The following is a 25,563-nucleotide window of genomic DNA, read 5'->3' on the forward strand; positions in this document are numbered from 1 at the left end:
ATTCAAGAACACAATTCCCTTTTATTTTTAATATCATATACATGGTACATCGATGACTCTAAACTTTTATTGTCTTAAGTAAATAGTATCTCCTCCCCCAAATTCCAGTAATTTCAGGTATGCATATGCAAAGCAACTATCAATTTTTATTTATTGATTTCTCTTTCTATAAGACAGACTGAACAAAATCAAAATTATTCCTCCAAGATGTGAGCCAGAAGCACCAGGAACCTGAATTATTTTTAAAATCAAATCAGTTATTACGCTTATTTTATAATGATGGTGCTAAAGATCTAAAATTAATTTTAAAAATCAAATGAGCTCTGGATACTAGGCAATGTCTTTTTAAAAAATAAATAAAAATACTAACAGGATTCCTCATGCCCAGTCTGGGTTTTATGTTGAACTGACTTAAACAGTCTGTCTATGCAGATTCTCAGGACCATGTCCATCAATCAATGTCAGCATTCTATCAGACTCCACTCTGACAGCAAGTGATAGTCAGTTATCTGTTGACATTAATGAATAATAAATAACCATGCCCTTTCGATTTATGTGAATAAAATGTATACTGTTTTCAGTGTAGATTAGCCTATATGCAAAAGCAGACTTGGTTTTTGCATCTCATATATTAGGAATTGGTTAAAAAAAAAAAAGTGGCTGCAATAAAAGATGTGCTAAATGTGATCTGTGGTATACATTACTGTTTTGCTTTTCGACAAATCAACCCTGTCTCAGCTTGTATCATATGAGCTTAAATGAGCTGTATTCACAGGCTCCTGAATATTTATGCTGTCTTTTACAGACCTAACACGTAGTTTGTTGTCTCCACAATAGAGTATTATAGGACAGAAAATCCTTAAAAAACCAAAGATCAGAAGAAGTTGTGTCAGTATCCTAACCTTGCTCCTCTTTTGTTATTCACCCTTAATCTGCCTTCCTGGCAGGAAAAACTATTTAAATTATTACTACACATTCTGTTGTTAAGTCTCCATCTCTCTCTCTCAGATTTAAACATATCATAACAGAAACTGTTACAGCTTTTTGAAAAAAATAAGGATTGAGAACTTTTAAGTGATTAGGCATTCATATACACATCTTGACTGAGTTCCTTTTTGGTACTGTCAGTGGTAATTCTAGAATTAGATACTCACAGTCTAAATATTACAAGAGGGGCTATAACCTTCAACATTGATCAAAGTGTGGTTTATGTTCTTAACTCAACAAGTTAGGATACAAATTGCGAACGTTTTGCCATATATTATGATTTGTGGTTTTAATTTTTAATTTACCACTTTACCTTTCCATTATGAAACTCCTTCTCTGGTCAATAGTACAAGCTTAATTTTATACTTTTTGCAAATAATTAACATCATCAATGACAGAAGAGGTAAAAACTAGATTTCCTGTTACACCTAATTAAGAATTCTACCAGCGGGACTTCCCTGGTGGTCCAGTGGTTAAGAAGCCACCTTCCAATGCAGGGGACACGGGTTTGATCCCTGGTCTGGGAAGATCTCACATGCCACAGCGCAACTAAGCCCTCACGCCGCAACTACAGAGCCCACGCGCCGCAACTAGAGAGAAGCCCACACACCACAGTGAAAGATCCTGCATGCCACAACGAAGATCCCGTGTGCTGCAACTAAGACCTGACACAGCCAAAAAATAAAATAAAATAAATAAATATATTAAAAAAAGAAGAATTCTACCGGCAATGTGAAAGGATGGATAATAGTTCAAAACAGAAAGATATACCATCATTAGACCAAAACTTGGCAATGAAAACAAGTAAAGTGTTATTAATAAGGTTCAAACTTTTTATTAACTGCCTATTAATATGCATAATACTGAGTTATATAGAATTACTGTCATGTCAGAAAGGCAAAAGGGCAAAACGTTGCCAGCGATATTATATTTCATCAATAAAGACAGAGTAGGGAAGGAAAATGTACTTTCACTATTTTAGTCCACTTAACAGATGGGAAAGTATGTTCTAAAGAGTTTTAAACTTGGGAATACTGTAGAATTTTCTGAAAGGTAAATGAAAAGCTATTGCCAAGTCTATACCACTATAGGAAATGATGCAGGCGGGAAAAAAAAGGAGAAACCAGAGGGAGCTGGGATGGGAAAGAACATCCACTTTACCATGTTGAAGGATGAATGAAGTATATTAGAAAGAAGGATGACTACACGTACAGTGATGGCCTGGTGAATAATCTTGAAAATCAATGAGACGGCTGTCTGAATTTGAAGTGAGTAGCAATGTCATCATATTGGAAAGACATACAAAGGGGTAAAATGATCAAACCATTATGTTCAACCTTGAAAAACACAGTGCTCAAGTACATAATGTTTGTGCAGAATAAACATTAGACACAGCAAGAAGCATGGCCCAAAGAGCAATTTTTTTAAAAGTTCTGATCAGGTTTTTCTTGCAAACTAAAATACTGAGCCACACGTTCTCCCAGTTTCAGATCACAGCTGAATGTCTAAGCTTAGCATGTGTTAATTTAAGAGGTCAGTTTGAGAAACAGATTTTACTGAAGTCTGACTGTCCCTCTGTCCTTGAAAAGACTGAAAAGCTGAAGTCTGTAGGTTTCTCAGAGGGAGATCTAGACTGAAACTGCAAAGTTAAACAGCGGAGTTTCTGCTCCCTCCCAAATCCTAGGTTTCTGATAATGTAAGAGGTGTTCGCTGTTCTCATTTTAAAACACATTTACCTACAATAGTCACAATATCCAAAACACGCTAATTGCAAAAATTTACCTTCTTAGGATTTGGTAAAATACTACAAGAATTTAAAGTAAGTAAAAAAAAAAGTGAAATTTATCTTCCCTTGTAGTAGAGGAAATATAAACAATCTACTTGAAAATAAGGAAGCAAAAATCTGTTTATAAATTGTTTGCTTTGTGAAGCAAAATTTAAAGACATTACTGAGCTTCATTTTGTCTTGTTTTTTCTTTTTAAAATATGCAATAATCCAAGAATATCCTGTATGAGTATTCAGCCTCTTTATAATTGTCACCTGAGATTTCCACAGAGAAAAAAAACCTTGACTATTCTGCACTTATATATTAAGAGATTAGTGCAGAGCAATTTAGCAATCTAAAAATGGATCAAGGAGAACAATAAACTTAATTTTTTGTTCCATTGTGTTCACTTGCATGTTTTCTTTTTGGTGGGAGTAGAGGTGGGCAGTGTGTCTGTGTGTGTACTTATATCTGTATGTGTGCATATGTGTATATACATACATGTGTGTATATGTATTGTGTGTGTGTGATGTTGAAGTGGAAAGAAAACAGGAAACAGTTAAGTTCTGCTTTTACTTTGGAATCTGTCATAAATAAACTGTTAGAACTATAAATGAGGTCCTTAGTTGTCCCATTTATTACAAGCCCCCCAAGACCTTCTAATTTATCTTCAACAAAATTTAAGGTACACTCAACCTTCAAGAATTTATGATTCTAATTGTCTAGGAAGAGATTATACCCTCAAGGAGTATAAGAATGTCGACAGAACATTTATGTTATAATGAATTTATACATTTGAGTGGGTAAGATACATATCTCACATCTCTTTTCAAGGATAAAACTACTTTACTGGAAAATGTCAACTAACATAGGAACACTATGTGGTATAATTATTTCAAGTTTTAAAAATAGAAGATATAAAGAAACACTTTTTGAAATCATCAAGTTTACTTATTTATCCTATCTACTAGTTTAAATTAATGTCATTAATTAATGTCATAGGTAAGTTAATGCCATTAAGTGTCATTGCCTATATGGGAGCTGGTTTAGCTAAAATAATAAACTACTATTAAAATAAACACAGAACATATGTATCATTGCAAAACATAGATTAGTATAGTGAACTTACTAATAATCAATTTATTTTTCTCAGAATAAACTTTTATTATATCTAGTGATTCTTTAGATATATTCTACATCTTTCTGCTCCCACCCTTGATCTCTCTCTTTTAGAAAGAATGATCTTCTTAAAAAGTACAATAGGTAATATTAACATAACAGATTGTTAATCAACTTTACTAAATGACAAATACAAGATATCTAGCTAATAATTATATGTGATCAATATCATATTTTATTAATAAAAGCATCACAGTGCTCCCTTCCCTTCCCCGGATCTAGGTTTCTGTATTCAGTGTTAATAGCTTCAGCGCAGGTCTGAGGCTGATACCACCGTAGGTGAGGGGCTAAACTAGATGCTAACTGGGTGACACATGAAACAAAAAATAAACCACAGTATGTGTCCTTTCAAAGCCTCCTAATTTTCTAATATATTGGAAGCAAGAGATAACATAATTATCAACAGTAAATAATTTAAATGAAAGAACCAAACTAAAAAATTCAAAATCCACAATACCTAAACTGTTAAAATTTTTTCAAACTACTATGCCCCAGAATGTATTTTCCCCTCTTTTCTATGTCATTCATTGACCCCAGACTAAACAAAATACACTAAATAATAAACCTTCCATACTTCTTTATAAGACCACAAAATTCGAGGAAAATAATGTACATTTATTTTAACTGATGTATGTATTATTCTGGGTTCCTGTGAAATGCTATTATTAGGGATTAATATTTGATGTGTATACACAGATTATAACTTTTTAATGAAGTTGATATTATAGGTAGAAAACAAAAAAGAATGTCTTTAGCTCATTAATTTGACCTAAACTCAATGTTGAGTTGTTTTTGTTTTATGTGTGTATGTGCCCTTCTACTTCCCATGTATTAATACTATAGGAATTAACACAAATTAATACTATGTGGATAACCTAATGAAGACATGCTTCCATAAAAGTAAATTTTTGTGATAATTTGCATAGGATGAGATAACGTGAATTAACTTAAATGTGAGGAAAATTAGAATAAAAGGATTGTCAGAAATTTTCCTCTCTGACTCTTGCATCAGATTTTTATGCCCATAGAGAAAAATATCAAATACACAGCTGGGTTAAATTTCTCCCATTAAAATAATAACATTATTTGCACAAAATAACTACATTATACATACTATTAGCATAAATAAAAGCTTTTGTAGATTAGTGATAATTACCTTAGAGAAAATGGCTTGAAGCTCAATAAAAACAAAAATCAAATGAATTGCAACATTTTAAGGTATCACTGATTTATATTTTAACATTATCTTCTAGAAAGTGATGCCAATTTAAACTTCCACTAGAAATATAAAAGGGTGACCATATACTTGCCAAAGTTAGGATAATTAGAAATGTTCTGAAGTCATGTACTGAGTTTCTAAATCATAGGAAGTTAAATCGCACATATTAATTTCATATTGCCTTCCTTCTTTCCTCATTTTTCCTAACTTTCATCAGGTCTTCCTTCTTTCTGTCCTTTATTTTTTGAATAGTTATCATGTTCAATGTACTATGGGTAGATACAATGTTGATTGAAGATGAGTAAAAAGCAGTATATTTTTAAGTGAAGTCTACAATGTTCTAGAAGGAAATTTTGCTATGATTCTTATTATCACAATTATCCTTCTCCTTTTTTTTTTTTTTTTTTTTTGCGGTAAGCAGGCCTCTCACTGTTGTGGCCTCTCCCGCTGCGGAGCACAGGCTCCGGATGCGCAGGCTCAGCGGCCATGGCTCACGGGCCCCCGCCGCTCCGGGGCATGTGGGATCTTCCCGGACCGGGGCACGAACCCATGTCCCCTGCATCGGCAGGCGGACTCTCAATCACTGCGCCAGCAGGGAAGCCCTCCATAAATTTTAAGGAATTATGAGCAAATATCTCGCAAAGGACAGAAGAAACTGATTAACAGTAGCTGTTCCTGGAAAAAGGTATTTGAGACTGCAGCACACAGCGATGGCATTTGTTCCAGATCTATGCACATTACCTATTCACAAAGTCTTAAAAAAACAAGTATTATAAGCTTCTGAAGTGAATAATTTAAAGAAGAGTATAAAAATTGCAATGTAATGTAGTTATAACTGAAATAGCAGAAATATATTTGAATGTGATACTGAATTTACATAATTTCCAATTTATAGAGTAGAGTGTAATGTTAGTTTAGGGACTGATTTCTCAGTTTTGTTTCTTTCTCTTATTTTTCGTTTTTTTTTTTGGAAACCAAGATAATATTTACAATATATAATTTGGAAGAAGACCAATATACTCTTAAAACAAAAGCTACTTTCCCATATAAGATAAATAAGCTTTAATACCTTATTTTAGAAAATGTATCAGGCTCTTGCAACTCTTTTTCTCAAGACATAAATATTACATTAGTAAAGGGGGAAATGGCTTTCTGTTCATTAAAAGAGGCAGATGGAGTAGTTAAAAGGAAAGACACATAAAGACAATGGACAAATAGAAAATGGGAATATGATAATGAATAAATATAAATATTTACATTATTCTCATAGAAATAAATTCCTCATATCTGGAGCAGACTCCTGTTCATGTTTGCTAATTCTTAGCATATCAACTTGCTATATGCTATGAGCAAAATGAAATACAATATAGGGTTCTCTTACAAAGTTTAAGACTAATCACAGAGACTGGACTTACACAACAAGGAATTAACTAGTGATATGAATTTGAAATAAGAAAATATTTGCCTTGGGAGTGGGTAGTATATAACCAAATTTCTCAAAGTCTTTAAGAAATTTGATAAACATTTATTTGGAAGACTTGGGTGGTGCAAGGAACTGTGCTAGGTACCATGGTAGGTAGGTAGAATACTATAAGTAAGTTTTGGTTGTTAAGAAGCTTTAGAAGCTGTAAAAAGAAATTACAAACATTGATAAAAATCAGATCGCATACGAAGATCCCCAGAGAGAAAGGGCAAAGTATTTTTAAGAACCCACAGAGATCTTTTAACAAGGTATAAGTGCCATTTAATTTGAAATGTAAGGAAAGGCAAAATTTCAACAGCCTGAGATATGGTAGGTGGCATTGCTGGTAGAAGAAGGTAAGGCAAGGGAAAAACTAGGAGAACGGTACAGCCAGTATCTACCATCAGAATTTGGAAGAGAGGTCACTGAAGAAATTGGGGATGTGAGAGATTAAAATACAATAGGTAATTGTGATGGTTTATGATGGTTTATTTGTCATGATGGTTTATTTGTTTTTCTGTTTATTTGGGACCAAAGGTTAAGTGATAGGGCATCATAAAAACATCTATGGATGTGCTTCAGGTAGAACAAGAGACCAGTCAGTACCAAGCAGAGGGAACAGGGCTCTCAAGGATGATAAATTACGTAACTCAAAGTTAGAAAAGAATACTAGGGTCAAGTAGGAGGTATTTAAATGCCACCCTAAGAAACAGATAATTTTTATTGGTCATCAGGAACCTGAAGCTTTCTGAATAATACAGTAACAGGGTCTATGTTGTGTTTTACAAAGTGCATTCTGACCGCCCCATGAAAGAAGAACCAGAAGAGAAAAGAAAATGGCAAAGCAGATGAAATATTTAGAATGTTGGGAAAGACAGAGATATAAGTATTTTGAAATTATTATAAATGAAAGAAAGTGCTCAGATTTGTATCACCATGAAGACATCCTGAAAGAAACTTTATTTTTTAAAAATTCCTTGTGATAGATATATGCTCATCTATAAAGATGTGGTCCACTGTATTGGTTACGGGCAGGGATTCTGGAGCCAGACTGCCTTGATTAAACAGCAGTCGGCCACTCTATGCTCTTGGTGATTGTCGGTACTTAAGCCATCCCTTTCTGTGCTTTAGTTTTCTTACATAAAAATGTGTATACATATCATTTATGTAAATATGATTTAATATGTAAAATGTAACACTTTTATGTTTTACATACTTTTAAGTATGTTTTTCTCCTTTAAACTGGGTAATAACAGTGCTTACCTCTCTGTAAGACTAAATGAATTAACACATGTGAAACACTTAAAACAGCTCTTGCCATGTATTAATAATTTAAAAACAAACAAAATCTATGACCTGTTTTTATTGAATGCCTTGACTCTCCCCACTTTTAAATCATTTAAACTATACCTGCCATTTACTACTGTTCTATTGCCTGAGCCCTGTATTTTATACAGATGCTAACTTAATTTAAAAACCCATATTTTGGAGATACAGTTCAAGTTGTCTTTGTATGAGCTACCAGGTTACATAAAACTTATATTGCTAAAAAAGGTTATGCTCAAGAAAGTTTAAAAACACAGAGAAAGAAGATCACCCACTATTTCACCATTCTGACACATTCATTGTGACGATATTTATGTTCCCATCTATTCTTTTCCCTATGCATACTTTGCTTAATTCTAAATATCAGTGTATACATTTTATTCTTTATTTTTCATTCAAAATTATTAATAAGATGTTTTAAAATTCCTATATCACATTGTGGATACTTTAAGGACTAAGTTCAATCAAGATGACGCACTTAACTTTGGATATTTAGGTTATTTTCAATATTTCAAATTATATACATTGCTGGAGGGGAAAAAAGGTTATATAGAAAGTTCTTCTCTTTCACTGAAATATCTTCCCTGGTAAATTACCAGGGATGAAATTACTGACTTAAAGGATATTTAACTATCTGTGGCCTTTGAGATCTATGTTCATTCACTCACTGCCATGAAATTTCTTTACTTAGCCAACTCCTTGTTGCATTAATATTAAGATAATAGCAAGCATTCATTGATTATTTGCTACGTCCCAGATACTATTCTTAGGGTTTCTACATGCATTATTTCATTCACTTCTGACAAGAACTCTATATGAGGGAGGTACTATTTTTATTAGCCCCATTTTATACTTAAGGAAACTAAGGCTTAGAGAGATTGTCCTAGTTTATGCACCTGGTATGTTGTTGAGCCAGAATTTAAAAACTCTGTGACTCCAGCATCTGAGCTATTAACCCTATAGTGTACCTTACATTTATGTATATATTTGATTATAAATACTATATATCACAAAAACTCATTTGTTATCATGAAAAGTAATGGTACAAATTACATGCTTCTTTTCTGTGAAAAAAACACATGGTTTTCAAAAATCTAATCAACACACACAGATTTCAATATTATTAATGCTATTAAGTTGAATGTTTTAATTATTGAAGTAACATATAACATGTTATATGTCTAAGTTTTACACTATTAATGATATATCTGCTAACTTGATAATAGAAAATATTAAGAAGAAACTATTAGGGAAATTCCTTATAATAAAAACTAGAAATCTATGATTATTTGAGTCCCCCTTTACATGAAATCATCAAAAAAATTACTAAATCTTTAACCCAGAAAATTAAAATTAAGCAATATAAATAATGTAAGCAGCTCACATCTCTATGTTCTGATGTATATGCATGTAAACTGCATTACATCCTTGGACTTTTTACAATTAGGTTGACCATATATTCTATCATCCAAATCAGAACACTTTTGAAAGCAAAAAGACACAGTGTAATAAGTAAAACAATTATCCCCAGCAAACTAGACTTATGGTCACACTACTTAGAATAAGGTTTCATCAGTTCTTCAGTAACTAAAATCCACTGGTTGAAGTTCAGGACAAATTTTAGGGAGCAGTGTGGTGCAGTGGGGAAAAAGACTTGAACTGATAAACAGGATCCTGGATTCTCATCCAATTTTGTTACTTATTAATATCCCTGAGCTTCAGTTCCTTCCTAAATTGAAAGAAAGAAAAAATAATACTTTCTACCTCATAGCGGTGTGGTAAGGATTAAATGAGAAAAAATGAACATAGTTTTTCAGTGTAAACCACAAACCACTTATACAAATCCAAGTTATAATACCGAGTTCCACATTTTGAGAAATACTATTCTACTTTTAAAATGGAATAAAATTGTACAAAAGTTCCAAAAATTTCAAATTATATTCCAGACTACGATTTATTAGTCTAAAAATATTTATATATGTAAACTAAAATCTGCTCTCATTTTTTTAAAATGACTACACTTTTTATCTAAATATATTGGTTACTGTGCATAGAAGTTGTGATGTAACTGATATGCTAAATATTTTCAAAAGGACTGTTTGACAATCGAAGCATGCTATCTGGAATTATATTTTTAAATGACTGTAAAGAGATGTTTTCTTTTTCTTTTTTTTTTTTTTGCGGTACGCGGGCCTCTCACTGTTGCGGCCTCTCCCTTGCGGAGCACAGGCTCCGGATGCGCAGGCCCAGCGGCCATGGCTCACGGGCTTAGTTGCTCCGCAGCATGTGGGGTCTTCCCGGACCGGGGCACGAACCCGTGTCCCCTGCATCGGCAGGCGGACTCTCAACCATTGTGCCACCAGGGAAGCCCAAGAGATGTTTTCTTAAAATCACTATATTAAAAAATTAGAGAGAAGTTCTCTATATATTAGATTTGACAAACATGTGGTTTTCAAAATTGAGTTATTTTTTCCAAAATCACAAAGAAGTAAAAGCTTTTCCATCAACTGATCAAAACTGTGTTCAGTTTTCACAGTTGTTCATATTTCAAACTATACTTTAACACATCACAATGGGCTGCCATTCTAGAAAGTGCCCAGATAAACTTGTCATTAAGTGGCTAACCACCATCATTTGGCTAGGGGCTCACTAACATCCTCTCCCAAACACTTTAGTTTTCCTCTATATGGGACTGGAGTTTATTTTCAAACTCTTAACAGGATCACTGAAAGGAAACAGGAGAAATACTTATAAAGGCAGGCCTGAACTCATTCCAGAGGCAAGTACTCTCACAGCAATGCGTTGGAATTATGCCCAGGAGGGAAGTGTTTTTGCAAATGAACATAGTGCCACAGTTAAGCATAAGGTATTTAATTCCTTTGTCAACATCACTAAGGTTAAAAATTAAGAACGTTGCACGATAGACAATTTACCTGAATTAGTGCACACATCCTTTTTCGGCTGAACCATAAGGAGGCATCTTGAGTCCTTTAATCACATATTTTTAATGAACTCTCACTGTTAATACCTAATTCTACCTGTTCCAATGCAGATTAAAGTAGATGACAGTGAACTAATTTTACTTCATTTTTAAGTACCTTGGTGCAGTTTGCAGGCGACAATAATTTTGGTACTCAAATGTGGTTCCAATTCTCGAAACCAAAATAAATGAATGTGAATAATCTTAATAGTACCACATTTAATAAGATGATTTTGTTCATTTGGAAGAAATTGGAGTCGTCATGGTAAATATATCTCTTTACTGCAGTTAAAGACTGCTTTTCTTACTAAATTCTATACTTAGGAAGTGTAGAACTCAGTTCCTGTTTGTTTTTCTTAACAAGTAAATGTAGAAATCAATTGAGTTAAATCCACAAAATGAAAGAAAAGAGACTATAACTTGCTTTAAACTTTTTGAAACCTTAAAAGAACAGGACTTTTAATATTATTTCCTAGTTTCTTTTTAGACAAATGTAATTGTCTAAAGGCCTTGTGGATAAGGCCTTTTATATGCAATTTTGTGTCCCGTTTTTAATTGTGCAAACATCTAAAATTCCACTTTCACAATCAAAATCTCCATACTACTGAAACCGGCTGCTTTCACAGCTGAAGTGTGATAGTGTGTTGTTAAAATGTTCTTATAATAGTTATTGTTAAGTCCACTGTCATTTTCAAGTACTTGTCAATAAAAACATTTCCAGTCAATAAAAACATTCCTTTTCATTGAATTAATTAGTTCATTAAGAATATTTCTATACTTACCAAGTGGAATAGCATTCTGCCTATTAGTAGTGATAAATCTGCATCAGTTTTTGATTTCCACACATGTGGAACCTGCAGGATGTTCTACTTGTTAAGAAACACTACTAGTGAAGGAAAGGAGAAGAGGACAGTGGGTAGACAGGTCTGATTCCTTCAGGGAGTGTCAAAGGAGGCTGCTAAACTGGTCAATGGGACCAGAACCTATAGCATCTCTATTTGTTTAGCTCAGAGTTCACTTTACAATGTCAGCTATGGCAGGAATGATAATTGAGTGCTGGGTCATAGGCATTTATATGCTAGCAACCATCCACATGAAGTATTTAACTCTTCAACCAGGACAGAAAAAATATACTTGCTCAGTTACTCTACCTAAATAATGCGTGCAGTAGAAATATCATGTGAGCCACATATGTAATTCTTAAATTTCTAGTAGCCACATCAAAAAAGAGTAAAAAGAAACAGTTGAAATAATTTTAATATTTTATTTAACCAAATATATCTAATGTATGATTCTTTCAATATCTAAGTAACATAGAAAATTACTAATGATGTTTGTCACATTTTTTTGTACTAAGCCTTTGAAATTCAGTATGTAATTCATACGTGCAGCACATATCAATTTAGAATCGCCACTTTTTAGAACCTCAGAGCCACATGTGGCCACCGGCTACCTTATTAGACAACACAGATCTAAATATTTGTTAAATTATTTCTTGAAATGTTCTACTAGAATGAGAATTTTATGGGGAAGTAATGTGATTTACATAACAAACTACTAGGACCAAGGCATTTAAGTTCAGCAATGAAACAATAATATTTGCCAGGATTCTCCTTGCTTTCTGATGGAAACCAGGGCAATACTGTTGTGAAAGTCCCGGCTCTGGAATCAGAACAACCTGAGCTTGAATCTAAGCTAGGACAAATACTACTGACTAAAGTAGCTGCAATCAGCAACTTACCCTTGACAGCCCCATTTTTTTTTCTGTAAAATAGAGATGATAATGTTATCTATCTATTAAATGAACTCGTATGTGTAAAGCACTCAGAAGAGTATCTGCACATAGTAAATTAGCAAAAACATTTAGTTATCATTGTTAGCTACAATTCCCTCTAAATTAACTAGGATGTACAAATATTAAAATTATGCAGCTGGCTTAGGGGTACAAAGAATACATGAAAGTTATTTTGGGGAACGTATTATGTTTTCTAAGTTATAAGAGACATAAGTAATATAACCTTATTATATTATATTATAAGTAATATAACCTTATTATATTTTCAGGATATCCACAAACAGAAAAATATCTATTAATTTTGAAGGTCCCTGTGACATACTTTTAAATAGAAAAATACTGGCCAATTATTATGACCACATAAAGCTATGTAAGAGAAAATTCAGTTTTACTATACAAAGGAAAAGGTTCACTAATTCATATGTTATTATTGTTTCAAAACAAACAGAAAACGTCCAGCTGATGTATTCCGATAACTAAAACTTACTTTGGCCCACTTCCACAAAAATGTGGTCTACCTATATTATGACTTATCAGAGAAATACTCCTTTAATTATTTAGTCCAGGAAAGAAATATGGCTTTGGCAGAAGCAACCTCAGAAAGTTAGCAAGGGAAATTTGATGATTTTTTAATCAAAATTTTAGTACTTATAAAAAATAATTCTATAAGTTTGTAAATCTATTTGCATGTGTCTTGCCTATTAGTAGAACTCTTGTTAGCAGACCCCTTAACATCCTTTTCCTGTTATCCACAAGGCCAGACAATACCGGTTTCAAGACAGGAGGAATCACGCATCATTAAATCCTGATTAATCTCACCTCACTCTGCCCAATCTCCTCTCTTAAAGCTCCTAGCCCAATGTGCAACTGTTGTCTTCTATGTCAAGCATAGGGCCAATTAAATTTTAGTAACAAATATTATTATCGCCGAAATTTATTGCAATATTTACTGAATCCTTAGTGCAGATATCACTATGGGGAATCATTGATAAGTTCAATAGTGACTTTACTTAAGATCTACTCAATTGGGCTGCTGGTACACAGCAGACTCACTTGTTCAAATAGTCATTATTACTTAATAGTCATTATTACTTAAAATCTCTGATACAGAAGAAAGTGCAAAGTGAAATTTTAATAGCACACTTTACTTACGTTCACAAGTGTCCCCTTTTTGCTGGTAGCCTGCTTTGCAGATACATTTTCCAATGGGCACTAACCATTCTCCTTCTGCACTGCAGTGCATCCTGGGGGAGTTTTCCGCCTCTTCCTCTGCACTGCTGACACATGTCCCTCGGACCTCGACTAAAGAGGAAAATTCTGAACCAGTCACTGTATCTGGAAAGACAGCTAAGTTCTCAATAATGGACCAGCACTTCTTGTAGTACACTTTGACCGAAACCAAAGCTATGCAAGCCCCTACATCCTGAAAGGCAAGATAGAATCCCTTTTTGGACAAAGGTCCAATCTCTCTCACCTCAGTGTTAAGCTTCATCTTTCTTTCACCAAGGTCACCTTGGGTAAAACTTTCATCTGCAGCAATGGTGTCTATTTTTACATAGAGGTTTTCTCTTATATTCCTGCCAGTGTCGTAGTCTGTTTCATAATAGTACAAATTAAAGGTTTCCTTGCAAGTTCCCAGGACTCCAGGAAGACTGTTACAATCCCTCAGGGTGAATTTCAATTCTACAAAAATCCTTTGTGCATTGCCTTTCGAAATCCAGTTAGTCCGCAGCCAGTTGTTTTGGTTGGGCTCCATGACCTGGCACACCTGGTATGTTCGGATCGGAGTATAGTTCTCATCCAAACCACTAATTTCTTCCCACTGTAAAATTTAGAAAAGGTCATCAGTCATTCAGCAAAAAATAACATTTGGCTTTTGCAAGTGCATGAGGAATCTTTAGTGTAGCACAAATGCATATCATTCAAAGAGCTAGGTGAATTCCTACCCTGACGAACACTGTAACCTTTAGAACAGAGTCTCAGTTCAGCTTCATCCCGGTGTCAGAACATCATTTTTGTTGCTTGTATTGTTTATGCATACAATAAATCTTTCATTTTGCTTAGTATCTGTTTGCAAGTGTATTAGTGTTGCTTTTTAAATGTTTGATTATGCCAATGTCTCCACTGAGCTTGGGATTTTTATAGACTAAAGCACATAACAAAATTACTTAAATTACCATTTAATGCATATACATACAGATACATGGCAGAATTCTTGATAACTCCGTTGACATTTTAAGTGTTGATGTTAAACTTAGAGAGTACCTAAAAACACAGGGAAGAAAATGCCAAGAGTACTCTGAAATGTAAAAGCATTCCACAACATGTTGATATTCATAATGAGAAATCTTTTACGATCTTTGCAAAATGAGATATAAGGGAGGAACATTTTACAGAGCTGTTTATTTATTGCAGTGTTATATACAATACTATCCATAATGCCATATAACTATAAATAAGTAGTTATAAAAGTGTGATACATCTTTATAAATAAGTTGCTTTCAACAGACAATCAAATGTACATGGCAAATCAGCATGCTGGATCATATTTCAGTAATAAGCTTTCTGACAGGAAAAATATCAGATGGTTAAAAATGTCCATTCATATGCTGATATAATGTACACTACAGCAAACTCATATATTTTCACAAAAAAGGAAAACAATAAGCTTAGCCAAATTTGCAACAATTTAAAGATTAAGTCTTGTATAATCTATCTATATTGCTCATTAGTTAATAACTTCATTTCACCTAAAAGCCTAAGAGAACAGTTGTTTATGTCCTTTCTTAACCATTATTACAAAATTTCCAAGTTTGTATTTATGATACCTTAATAGTGAAATTGTCACCTACTTATATTCATTTCCCAAACAGGAAATGCCAAATATAAAATTATATTAGTATTCTAATCCAAAGTCACATGGCATGAAATATTTAAACTATCGTTTCAAGAAAAGCAGATGGGAAAATAAACTAATAAGCATGTGGTAATGAGTTTTATTTGTAAAACTCGATCAGAAAAATCAATTTACTTAAATGCTCTGTGAAATATTAATTTCTAACTTTAAATGCAGTTCTTAGAAAACTAACAAGACAGACAAATTAGTAGTATACTGTAATTCAGAAATTTCTTATGATGACATATTATATATTTGCTACAATTTTATTATACATATCATCAAAGGTCCTCAAATGCAGCAAACAACCAATTATCATGTTCAGCTTTTACTCAACACAACTGGAGTTTGTGACTAGTTGATGGAGTACATAGTTTCCTTTTTCAGTTAGCTGCTTATAATTTGCTTGAATGGCCCTTAGCCAAATATAACCAAATTCATCCATTTGGACAAGCAGATTTTAGTCTCTTAATTAGGTTGAAATTATTAAAATAAGTAAAACTAGTAGTAGCATCTACCAAAAAATGAAAAGCTCCAAGGATAAATGAGCTCTTTTGAACAATTCCCTAGTTACAAGAAACGAAGGCTAATTATGAGAAAGGAATATATCTCAAGAATTCTTTTTTCTAGTTCCAAGAACAATTATATTATTTTGTTCAATGTATGAAAAATCAACTTTACTACCAATGAAACTCAGTTAATTTTAATGTTTAATTAAAAATTTACTCCTGCGGGGAAAATTTCAAGATAACTGTTGCATAAATAACAAAGAGTGAAACGAAATAAATGCATTTAATGTAACTTTTGTTTTATTATCTCACTTTCTAAGAGACCGCAGTGATTTCTACAAACACCACCATTGGGAAAGAAGTCTTAATTTGGCTAGCATGCTTTTATAGTATGCTTATAAAGTTATTTCTAGACACTTATATCTTAATAACATTTTATTTCCAGTTAGATATTTAACCACATGTAAGCCAATCCATTTCATATATGGAATATATTGTCAGTCGTCATTTTCTAATATTATCTGTTGATTCCTAAAGATATGTAGGGTTAACGGTTAACTCAAGATACTTTGGACTGATAAAATGTCCATTTCAGTCCAAGATAACATAGACAGTCATAATTTATCATTTTATGGATTACATGGATGAAATATTACAATAATATATCAGTTTACTTCCCGTTAGAGATTAAAAACCATGCTGTATCTCTATTTGTTTTAATTGATGGATGGTGCAAAATGGGCCACATCTGTCATTGGCAAGAAAGGTGCTTCATTTTTTATTGCGAATGTCTTCCTATAGTGTATATTATTTTACTCATGGAAACTACTCCACTTTCAAGAAAAGTATGACATTCATACTTCAAACTTAGCATACTTTTTATATTTAATCTGTAAATATTTGTCATTTTTTATAGCTTTGTATGACCAATACAGATAGCTGCAATATGATCTTAAGCGTTTCTCAAATATTAATTTAATAAAAAACCTAAATACTTTAAACAGATTTGCATTGTTCACATTTTGCATTCTTTAACTTCTAGCTTATGACATATTGATTTTATGATGTTCTTATACTCAAAAATCCCTTTCAGACTTTCATTCTTGTCTTTGCAAAGTTTCTTACACTTTTTATATCCTCACTTATACTTCATGCTCTTTGACTCCAGACTTTTTATTGTACCAAAGATTAACTTAAGTAACAATGGGGTACATTTACCTTTCTTGGAGCCCCCTTCCTTAGTCAAGGATGAAGTATGTGTCCTGTCTCACAATTAAAATAAGACCTGAAGACATAGACACTGAACTAAACTTAAGTAATGTATCTTATATATATTAGTAATATAAGTAATATATCTTATATATATTAGTAATATATCTTAAGTAAGTAATATATCAGATATATGAAACATAACAGTCAGAATTTTTTTAGAATCTACTTATATTTTCATAGAATTTTATTGGACAGCTTTCACTCATTTATGATAACAGATTTTTACTCTGATATGTGCGTACTGTGCCATCACTTCTGATTAATAACAACAGATAGCACAACATATAAATTTCAGAAAATCCAAATCATATTTTAGAGCAAATTTTATGTTAAAATATTGAGCATATTACATTTTTAGTTATCTTTCAAGTATATTTTGAATGATGCTAAAACGTTTTTCAAAAGAGGAAAACAGTTTTAAAGAACTACTGTTTTAAAGAACTACATACAACCTACTTGGTGATGATACCAAGGAAGTATAAAGCAACTAAAGAGGTTTAAGTGAGTTCGTGAAAAGCATGTTCTCTGTAATTAGTTAACAGTTATAGCCTGGAACCTGAGGTATGGTCCCACTCACAGTAAGAACTTATTTTTTATCCATTTTCCAATGTTCTAAATATACCTTGTCTACTCAAAGAACTCAATGCCTCATTATAAGCACAACAAAATATTGAACAAGATATTGGAGATCAAAACAGTTTAAATATGAAGAATGTGAATAATTCCACTGGGGGAGGAGGAAAAGGTTTTATTTCTTACTTAAAAAAAATAAAGGTTGACATTTTATGAGGAGAAGCCCTTACCCCATTGGGTGGAGAGGAAATCCATTCCAGCTCTGTTTGTTGTGCTTTAGAATCCAGCAGTAGTACTGAAAAAGAAAGTTGCATTTCTAAATGTCAGATGAAAAATGAAAACATGTTTGTAAAAGTTATTAAAGTCGATCTAATTTTTTAAATAATTACCATTTTATGATTTAAAATAAAAAGTTATTTACATTAATGAATGACAAAATGTATACCTACCTCTTACAAATATATTCCACTTTCTTAGGGGAAAAAAGATATTAAAACACTAGCATTATAGTTTTTAATTAAAATATTAAAATTAACTAAAAAACTCAAAAGTAGCATGAAAGCAAGGGTAAAAAATTGATATGTGAAGTATACTGATTCTATAGTAATAATATATTGTAAAGAATTTTGTAAACCACTGACTGCTCTAAACTTTGTCAACTATAATAACATTAACATAATAAAGCATACTTCCCTATTACTCCTCAGCCAGTCATTAATTTGTACTATTCTTCCAAAAGTACTTCCTAGTGCCTTTTGAGAATTGGAGCTTTTTTTATTTTTAAACTTTCCACACATAGTGTCTTCTCTTAAGCCAAAATGAATACAATTAACAACTATATTAAGCAATGTTATCATGAGAAAAATAAATTTCCTATCATTTACAAGATATATTATTGGGTTAGTCAAACATTTGTTTTCAATATTTCTATTTTTTTAATTTCTTAATATTTCAAAGCAGTACGTAATTCTCAAAATGGAATATTTAAACTTTGACTTGACTTTTAAAAAACAGTTGTATTCTGCTTTTATGCTACCATAAAGCATAATACACTTAACTTAATATTTATATAAATGTAATTAATGCTCCTGATGGTATTAATATAAGATAATGCATGCAAATATCATACATTAATATATACCATACTTCCAATTTAACATATTTTATTGCTTTTTAGGACGATTCCCCTCCTAAAGCATTCACTCTTTGCTCAAACCGGTTGCAGAGTTACATGAGTTTGTATTCTTTAAAAATATTTCTATGATTCTATAGCATTTTAGCAAATGTATCAATTTGTCCAGAAATAATGGTGAATACATTTTCAAGTATGTAAATACGCTTACCATCATCCTCAGCAAAATGTTAAAATTTGAACTTAAATTAAATACATGCTTAAATAAACTTTTCAGTGACCAACAGAGGGGAAAAAATGTGTTTTTAAAGGTAACGAAAATTTGTTACGCTAAGAAAAGAAACAGTTTATTATGTGTTCAACTCCTTCAAGCTAGTCAAGGTTACTCCCTATAACTGAAAATGGAGATAGAAACACATTTTTCCCAAAATGTTCTATACTTAAGACTCTCAGGGAGACCATGACAGCACAAACCTTGGTTACAAACACTTGACTCCCTTTCAAATAATAATTTCAAAGCCACACTTTTAAAATACCAAGTTGTACTTCGAACTAGGAACAGTCATAAATGTTTAGATTACTGAACTTACATTAAGTAACTTTTAAAGTTTATTTTGTTTTTGTCCTCAACGTGGACAAACAACATGGATTCCAGGTACTTTCCTTTTGAGATTACTTATTATTATTATTTTTTTTTTTTCGGTCTTCCGCAGTGACCAGAGACAAGTGAATTTTAAACCCAGGAAACTTTCTTGGGTCGTTTTTGAGGGTGAATTAAAACACTGTGATGTTTGTTTACTCCTTTTCCGTTACCCCTCAGCACAGCCTGGGGTGGGAACCAGGGACCCCGGCGGTGCGGTGATGATGGCAAACAAGAGAGAACAAATGAACAAATAAAACAAAAGGGAAACCGGCCCCTGAGCGTTTAACCAGCTCGAACGATTCACCGTGTCTCCCTTCCGCCGTCCGCTCTCTGTGCCAGCCCGCAAGTGCGCGCTTTTGCCTTCCCGCTCAGAGCACCGAGCGCCAGCGGCCCTTCGCGCCCGCAGAGGCGTAGCCTGACGGCCAACCAGGACCCAGGGCACGCGGGCCGGAGTTCGGGGACTCTGCGCTCTGCCTCGCGGGCCGGGGTGGGGGATGCAGGGGGTGGGGGCGAGGGTGAGGAACAAGATGCGGGTCGCCCCCGGCGGAGCCAGCCCAGAGCCGGGCGGGCAGCGGCTGGAGCCGGGGCGGGGCCGCCGGTGGGGCGGGGCGGGGCGGGGAGGGGGATGCCAGACTGGCGCGCCCGCAGGCCGAAACATCCATTACGCCTCCGCCAGACTTGGGCACTCCAGGGAGCCGGTGGCGCCCTAGCTCCAGAAGGAACCGGGAGGAGGAGAGGGGCTATCGGGAAGCGTCTCCTCAGAGGGAGCGCGGCGACGGTATTAACGAAAGGAAAAACGGCGGCTGCACTTCGCCTCCAAACGTCAGACTGACTTACACGCGCGCTCCCAGTAGCCGAACTGACCTCCCCGATAGAACGTGTGCGGGAAAAGGGGAGAAAGGGGGGGTGCCCCTTCTTCCTGTAACTACCCCGCATCCGCTCGGGAGAGCCAGGCACCTGTTCCAGGCGCTTCCCGGCGCTTGCCCCTGGGTGCCGCGGCGCCGTCTCGGGGCTTGCTCGTTCCCAGAACGGCAGCCCTGGGCCACCGTGGCGCGCCGGGTGCGTTGCCGCCGAGAAGCGGAGCGCATTCCTCACCCCCGCCCACCTTTTAAACAGCTCACTTCTGCGTGTAAAGAATTCGGCCTCCTAGAATCAGAATCCTCTCCACGTATTTCGCACCCAGAAGAGGAACGCGGGCGAGCAAGCCATTCTGACTGCAGGAACCTCTCCCCCTAGTGATGCAGTTATTTATAGCTCAAACTCCAGCCCGGGTCTGTGCGAGCTCGCGCGCGGGGTTTCGCCCCGGCGGTGCAAACTTTTCCTCGGGTCCCGCTCTTCCAGGGGCATCAATACAAGTTTCCAGGATTCAATGTCCCTAATCGCTAATGTCACGCGAGTAGAAGTGTGGGCTTTGGTGTGTATGGCTGTGTGTTTGTAGCAGATGTGGGTTCATCTGCAAACGCGAAACCAACAGCTGGAAGTTAAGGTTTTCTCTGAATGGGTTCAGCATCAACACAGGTTGCAGATGCGGAAACTGGGGTCAGAAGGTCAGGCTGGATCAAGGAGCAGACTATGGCGTTTGGCTGTGGGAGAGGGTGTTTTGAGTGACCGAAGAAGGGTCCACGAAGAGAATTTTAAAAAGCAGCACTAAATAACTAAGTTTTCAGGGATAGATGGAGCGAGTACCGGTACGTATCCACTCCCGACCACCATGACCTAAATCTGATAACAGATTTCTCCATCCTCCACACTTTAGGAACAAGTAATTATTAGTAGTCTGCTTTTAAATATCAGGAAATCAACCTTAGACTTACAGCCTGCAAGATACGGAGGAGGGCGGGTAGATGGTGACACTGCTCAGAAGCAAGACCTTTCCATTGACAGGATTTATTTTTCCCCAGCTCCAACTACAGGCACCGAAAGGTATTTTACTTTCTGTTAATGGTTCAAAGGAGAAGGGGGTGGGGGGAATAGCCATATACAGGCGTATCTGGCTGCCCAAATGAATCCTGGCTCTAGTCAACCAGAGCTAGCCCTCGGGGTCCAGGTCTTTTTCAAGGTTAGACCACTAGCACTCCTTAACTGCCGGACTGTGGGGCAGAGGTTTGGGGGCCTCTGGTCGCCCGGGAGGCATCGTAATCAGTTGCATTGACCCAGCCAGTCCCCTGCCTCCCCGGCCCGGCCGAGCCCTCTGGGCTGCCGCTGTCCCTGCGGCCGCCGGGAGCCGCGCGGCGCGCGCTGAATGGAGATGTCTCCCGACCGCGGGGCGCGGAGCGCGCGCCGCCCGCTGCTTCACCTCCGCGGCGTTATTGTTCCGTGCAGGCGGCCAAGCGCCAGCCGCAGGCCCGCGCCGGCTCCTCGGACGCAGTGAGCACTTCATTAGTAACCCGAGCGTTCGGAGCTCACCCAAGTCACGGCGCCTCTAGAAAGGCTCCGGACTCCAGCCGCTCGCCGGCGGGCTGGTCAGGATACTAGAGGCTGCACTCCCCAGTCTCCGACCAACTCCGGCCGCAGCTTACCCCCAGGGAGACGAACGGCGAGAGAAGGAAGAGGAGAGGGCTAGAGGAAGAGATCTGACCCGCCCGGGGTCCCGGAGAATGAGCTTGCCGGCCGTTCCCACACCTCCGCCCCCTGCCCTCCGTTGCTGCTCACGCCCTCTGTACAGTCTGCGCCAGAAATCCCGCTCCCGTCGGGCGAACGGCCCCGGGAGCGGGGCTGCAAGCTTCTCGGAGCAGCCCGCTTGCCACCCGCCCGCCAGGAGCGGCCCGAACGTTGAGGGGGCGGGGAGCCGGCGGGGGAGGTTCGCCCGGCTCCGGAGGCGCGGCCGGCAACCCCGCGGACCAGCCGGCTCTTGCAGGTAGACAGCTAAATAAATGTCAGAACAAACTTTGCTTTCCCATCACCTTACCTTCCTTTGCAGCCTGCGCTTCCACGGTGTGTGCAAAGCGGAGCAGCCAGATGTAGCATAAAATAATCCATGAAGGGTGCCGAGTTTGAAAAACCATGGTGCATGAGCAGGTTTTATCTTAGGTTTCAGTTGAGTCGCAGCTTTTTAAATGCTGTTTGCTCCGGAGTATGTGGGGCTTTTTTAAAAAACAAAAATTATTGCGCTCCACGCATCGATTCCCTTTCTCGATCTACGGCCGGCTGCTCCACATTTAGCTTTTTAAAAAAATTTTTCCCTCCTTTGGTCCGCACAGTGTTTGCTGCCTGCAAGTCTCCGACTGCAGACCGGCCGCTTGCTCCACACTCCAATAATATCAATTAGGGGGGAGGGGGGCGGGGCTCCGAGCCGAGAGCCTCTGCCACTCGAGCTGAGTGGCAGGCGCAGCCGGCCTCCCAGGCGGCGATTCCCAGGGCTTGGGGGCGGGTCCCGGCGAAACGGCCGCCCCGGCCTTGGGGGCGGGGTTCGGGGCGTGGGCCAATCGGCGGCCAGCGGAGTCAGGTTGCGGGTCCAGGATTCCCTCCAGGTTTTGAGCTCCGGGCTGGCGCTGGATGCTCCGAGAAGGAGGACGTGGAGGGCAAGCGAGGTGCGTGCTGCTGTGGGAGCTTTGCTTTTAGCAACCGCAGCTTTCGTGGAGCAGAATCAATCCTAAAATAACGCTCCCAATTCACAGTCGTGTTTATAGCGGTGCTCCTCGCGATCTTTAGAAACCAGAGGGGATGCAAGCCATCTCTCAGCTACCAAGCACGGAGCCGGGACAGTGAAATGAGCTGTGCCTTTAAGTAAAGTGCCTTTTACTTTTTTGTTGTTGTCACAACCTCCGCGGGTTGGGTAACTTTGTTCTTTTTCTTTCTTGAAGGGTTACTACTTCTCTTTTTCTGTAACTCCAAAGGCAGTTAGCTCTAGGTACCACCCAACACAATCCCTGGAAGAATAAAAGTAACCAAATGTATTATGTTCAAACAATGTTTCCAAGAGTTTGAAACAAGCTTTGGCAAAAGAACCAGAGGAAAAGGGAGTGGAGAAAGGAAGTCTTTTGTTTTATGTGCCCTCTCACTCCCGCCCTATCATTTAACGATAGTTGGTTGGACGAAGTAGCACATTAAGAGAAACTTCTGAAGGTTCCGTATGGTTTTTCCTACATGTTTATCATTTTCTGAGATTTTCCTGGAATTGCCACACTTTGATCGTTTTCCATTTCGCTGCATAAATTACATTTAATTTTAAAGAATGCTACCATGCATTAAGTTAATTAAAATTAAATTAAAATCAAGACCTCTTTCGCAAATATTGAGTACTTTTCAATAAGTATTCAATAATTATCTTTCAAAGGCAAACTAAGAATAAAAAATGTTACCAATATCGACAGTTGATTTCGTCTAACTAAATATTGAGGACGACTGCCTAGAGGAATCCCTTTATCGTTAGGCAGTTTCTGACACTTTGCAATTCAAGATGTGGGTAGTACAATAAGAGGAAGAACTTAAAAACCTTAATTGCCAAATCATCAAATTCAAAGGTCAAGCAGAGTATCTTGATCACATGTCAAAGACGAGCTTTATTTTCTTCCTGTCCTATATTTCTTCCGTTAAAAAAAAAAAATCTGTCATTCACGATTTGCCTCTATTTATGAGAGGCAAAAAGTTTGACTTTGCCTAAGACTCCAAACTTTCCCTATCTTTTCTGTTTGGAAAAGTAAATTGAGTTGTTTCTGGTATTTATAGCAAAGAGATGACAGATCCCCAAATTTTAAAATTTTTATCTTATGGAAAATTGTCTCTTGTAGTTTTTACTTGCCTAATGCAATTACGAAGAAGAGAGAAATGAGATTTCCTTCCCCTATAACCTCTCTTTGGGTCTGTAGTTTATTTCTTAAACGTTACTTGTTCCTAGCCATTACCCCTATTAAATATTTTAGAAATTATATCTAAAAGCATCTTAAGTGCCCTTTAGAGGATTCATAGAAAATGTAAACTGCTTAATAGATTAACCTTGAAAATAGACAAAAAGATGTAGAGTGCACTTGTTACAGAGATCAAGCAGTATTGACACAAACAGATGCTTTAAGGAGTAAAAATTGTAAGGTGAAACATTAGAATTAAAAATATAGATCCCCACTCATAGGCAATAAAACTGTTAATCTCACATACTCACAGATATTAAACCACTTCTAATAGTTAAAATAATTCTCCAGGATTTCAACACTTTCCCCAGGGTCTCATCCCCACTTCTTAGAATGACACCAAGGTAGCCTTTAAAGTTTAAAACATTCCTTTCATCTATTGAATGACCAATACTCAGTGATGTGAATACAAATACCTTTCCATGAAACGAGGAGACTAAAGAAGTAACATCCTTCACTCTGATGAGTGTAGGTGGTATAAGGAGTCCCCTTACTGTGTCCCCTCTCTCTATCAGACATAAGGACATGTTCAGCTTCACTTTTATTTTTAGAGACAAGAGGCTTCACATTAAATGCACATGTGCCAGACTGCTGACAGTTTTTCCTGCAGAGTTGCACAGTGATACTCATTTTTAGGTTTACCAACCTTTTCTTCTTTCTTTTGGATCTAGGTATAGTGATGAAGAAGTCATGGAATTTAAATAAAAAGTGAATGACCTAGTCAAGAAAAGAATGTTTATTATACTGTATTATATAGTATAATATATAAATATAATATATAAATTGGCATTAGACTGTATTTGACTAACAGCAAAGCATGTAAACCTCTTTGTACATGAAGCCACTGAAATGAAAAATAATCAGTTCACAAAACTTTCATATTTTAAAATAACTTTTAATAGGTAATTTCTTTATATCACTTTTAAAATGGTTTATTTTAGCTTCTTATCTATGATTTGTGCATATTATCTCTAAGG

At 36.5% G+C, this 25,563-nt stretch overlaps 1 protein-coding gene and 1 long non-coding RNA gene across 4 annotated transcripts in view; one reads left to right on the plus strand and one right to left on the minus strand.

The window, feature by feature from the left end:
* EPHA7 (EPH receptor A7) overlaps positions 1-22,958 on the minus strand; it is a 165,542-nt gene extending 142,584 nt beyond the window's left edge. For all 3 annotated transcript variants that reach the window (XM_019929446.3, XM_019929444.3, XM_073789441.1), the window contains exons 1-3: positions 22,648-22,958; positions 18,195-18,259; positions 13,867-14,536 (exon numbers count right to left, since the gene is read on the minus strand). In XM_019929446.3, the coding sequence (XP_019785005.1) occupies positions 13,867-14,536; positions 18,195-18,259; positions 22,648-22,744 (832 nt within the window). In that variant the 5' untranslated portion in view covers positions 22,745-22,958. The remainder of the gene's footprint in view (positions 1-13,866; positions 14,537-18,194; positions 18,260-22,647) is intronic.
* Positions 22,959-23,214: 256 nt separating this feature from the next.
* Positions 23,215-25,563, plus strand: part of LOC141276080 (uncharacterized) — a 157,537-nt gene continuing 155,188 nt past the window's right edge. The window contains exon 1 of the long non-coding RNA XR_012325019.1: positions 23,215-23,269. This is a non-coding gene — a long non-coding RNA (uncharacterized lncRNA). The remainder of the gene's footprint in view (positions 23,270-25,563) is intronic.

The sequence above is a fragment of the Tursiops truncatus genome, chromosome 12, assembly GCF_011762595.2.
Source record: "Tursiops truncatus isolate mTurTru1 chromosome 12, mTurTru1.mat.Y, whole genome shotgun sequence".
NCBI lineage: Eukaryota > Metazoa > Chordata > Mammalia > Artiodactyla > Delphinidae > Tursiops > Tursiops truncatus.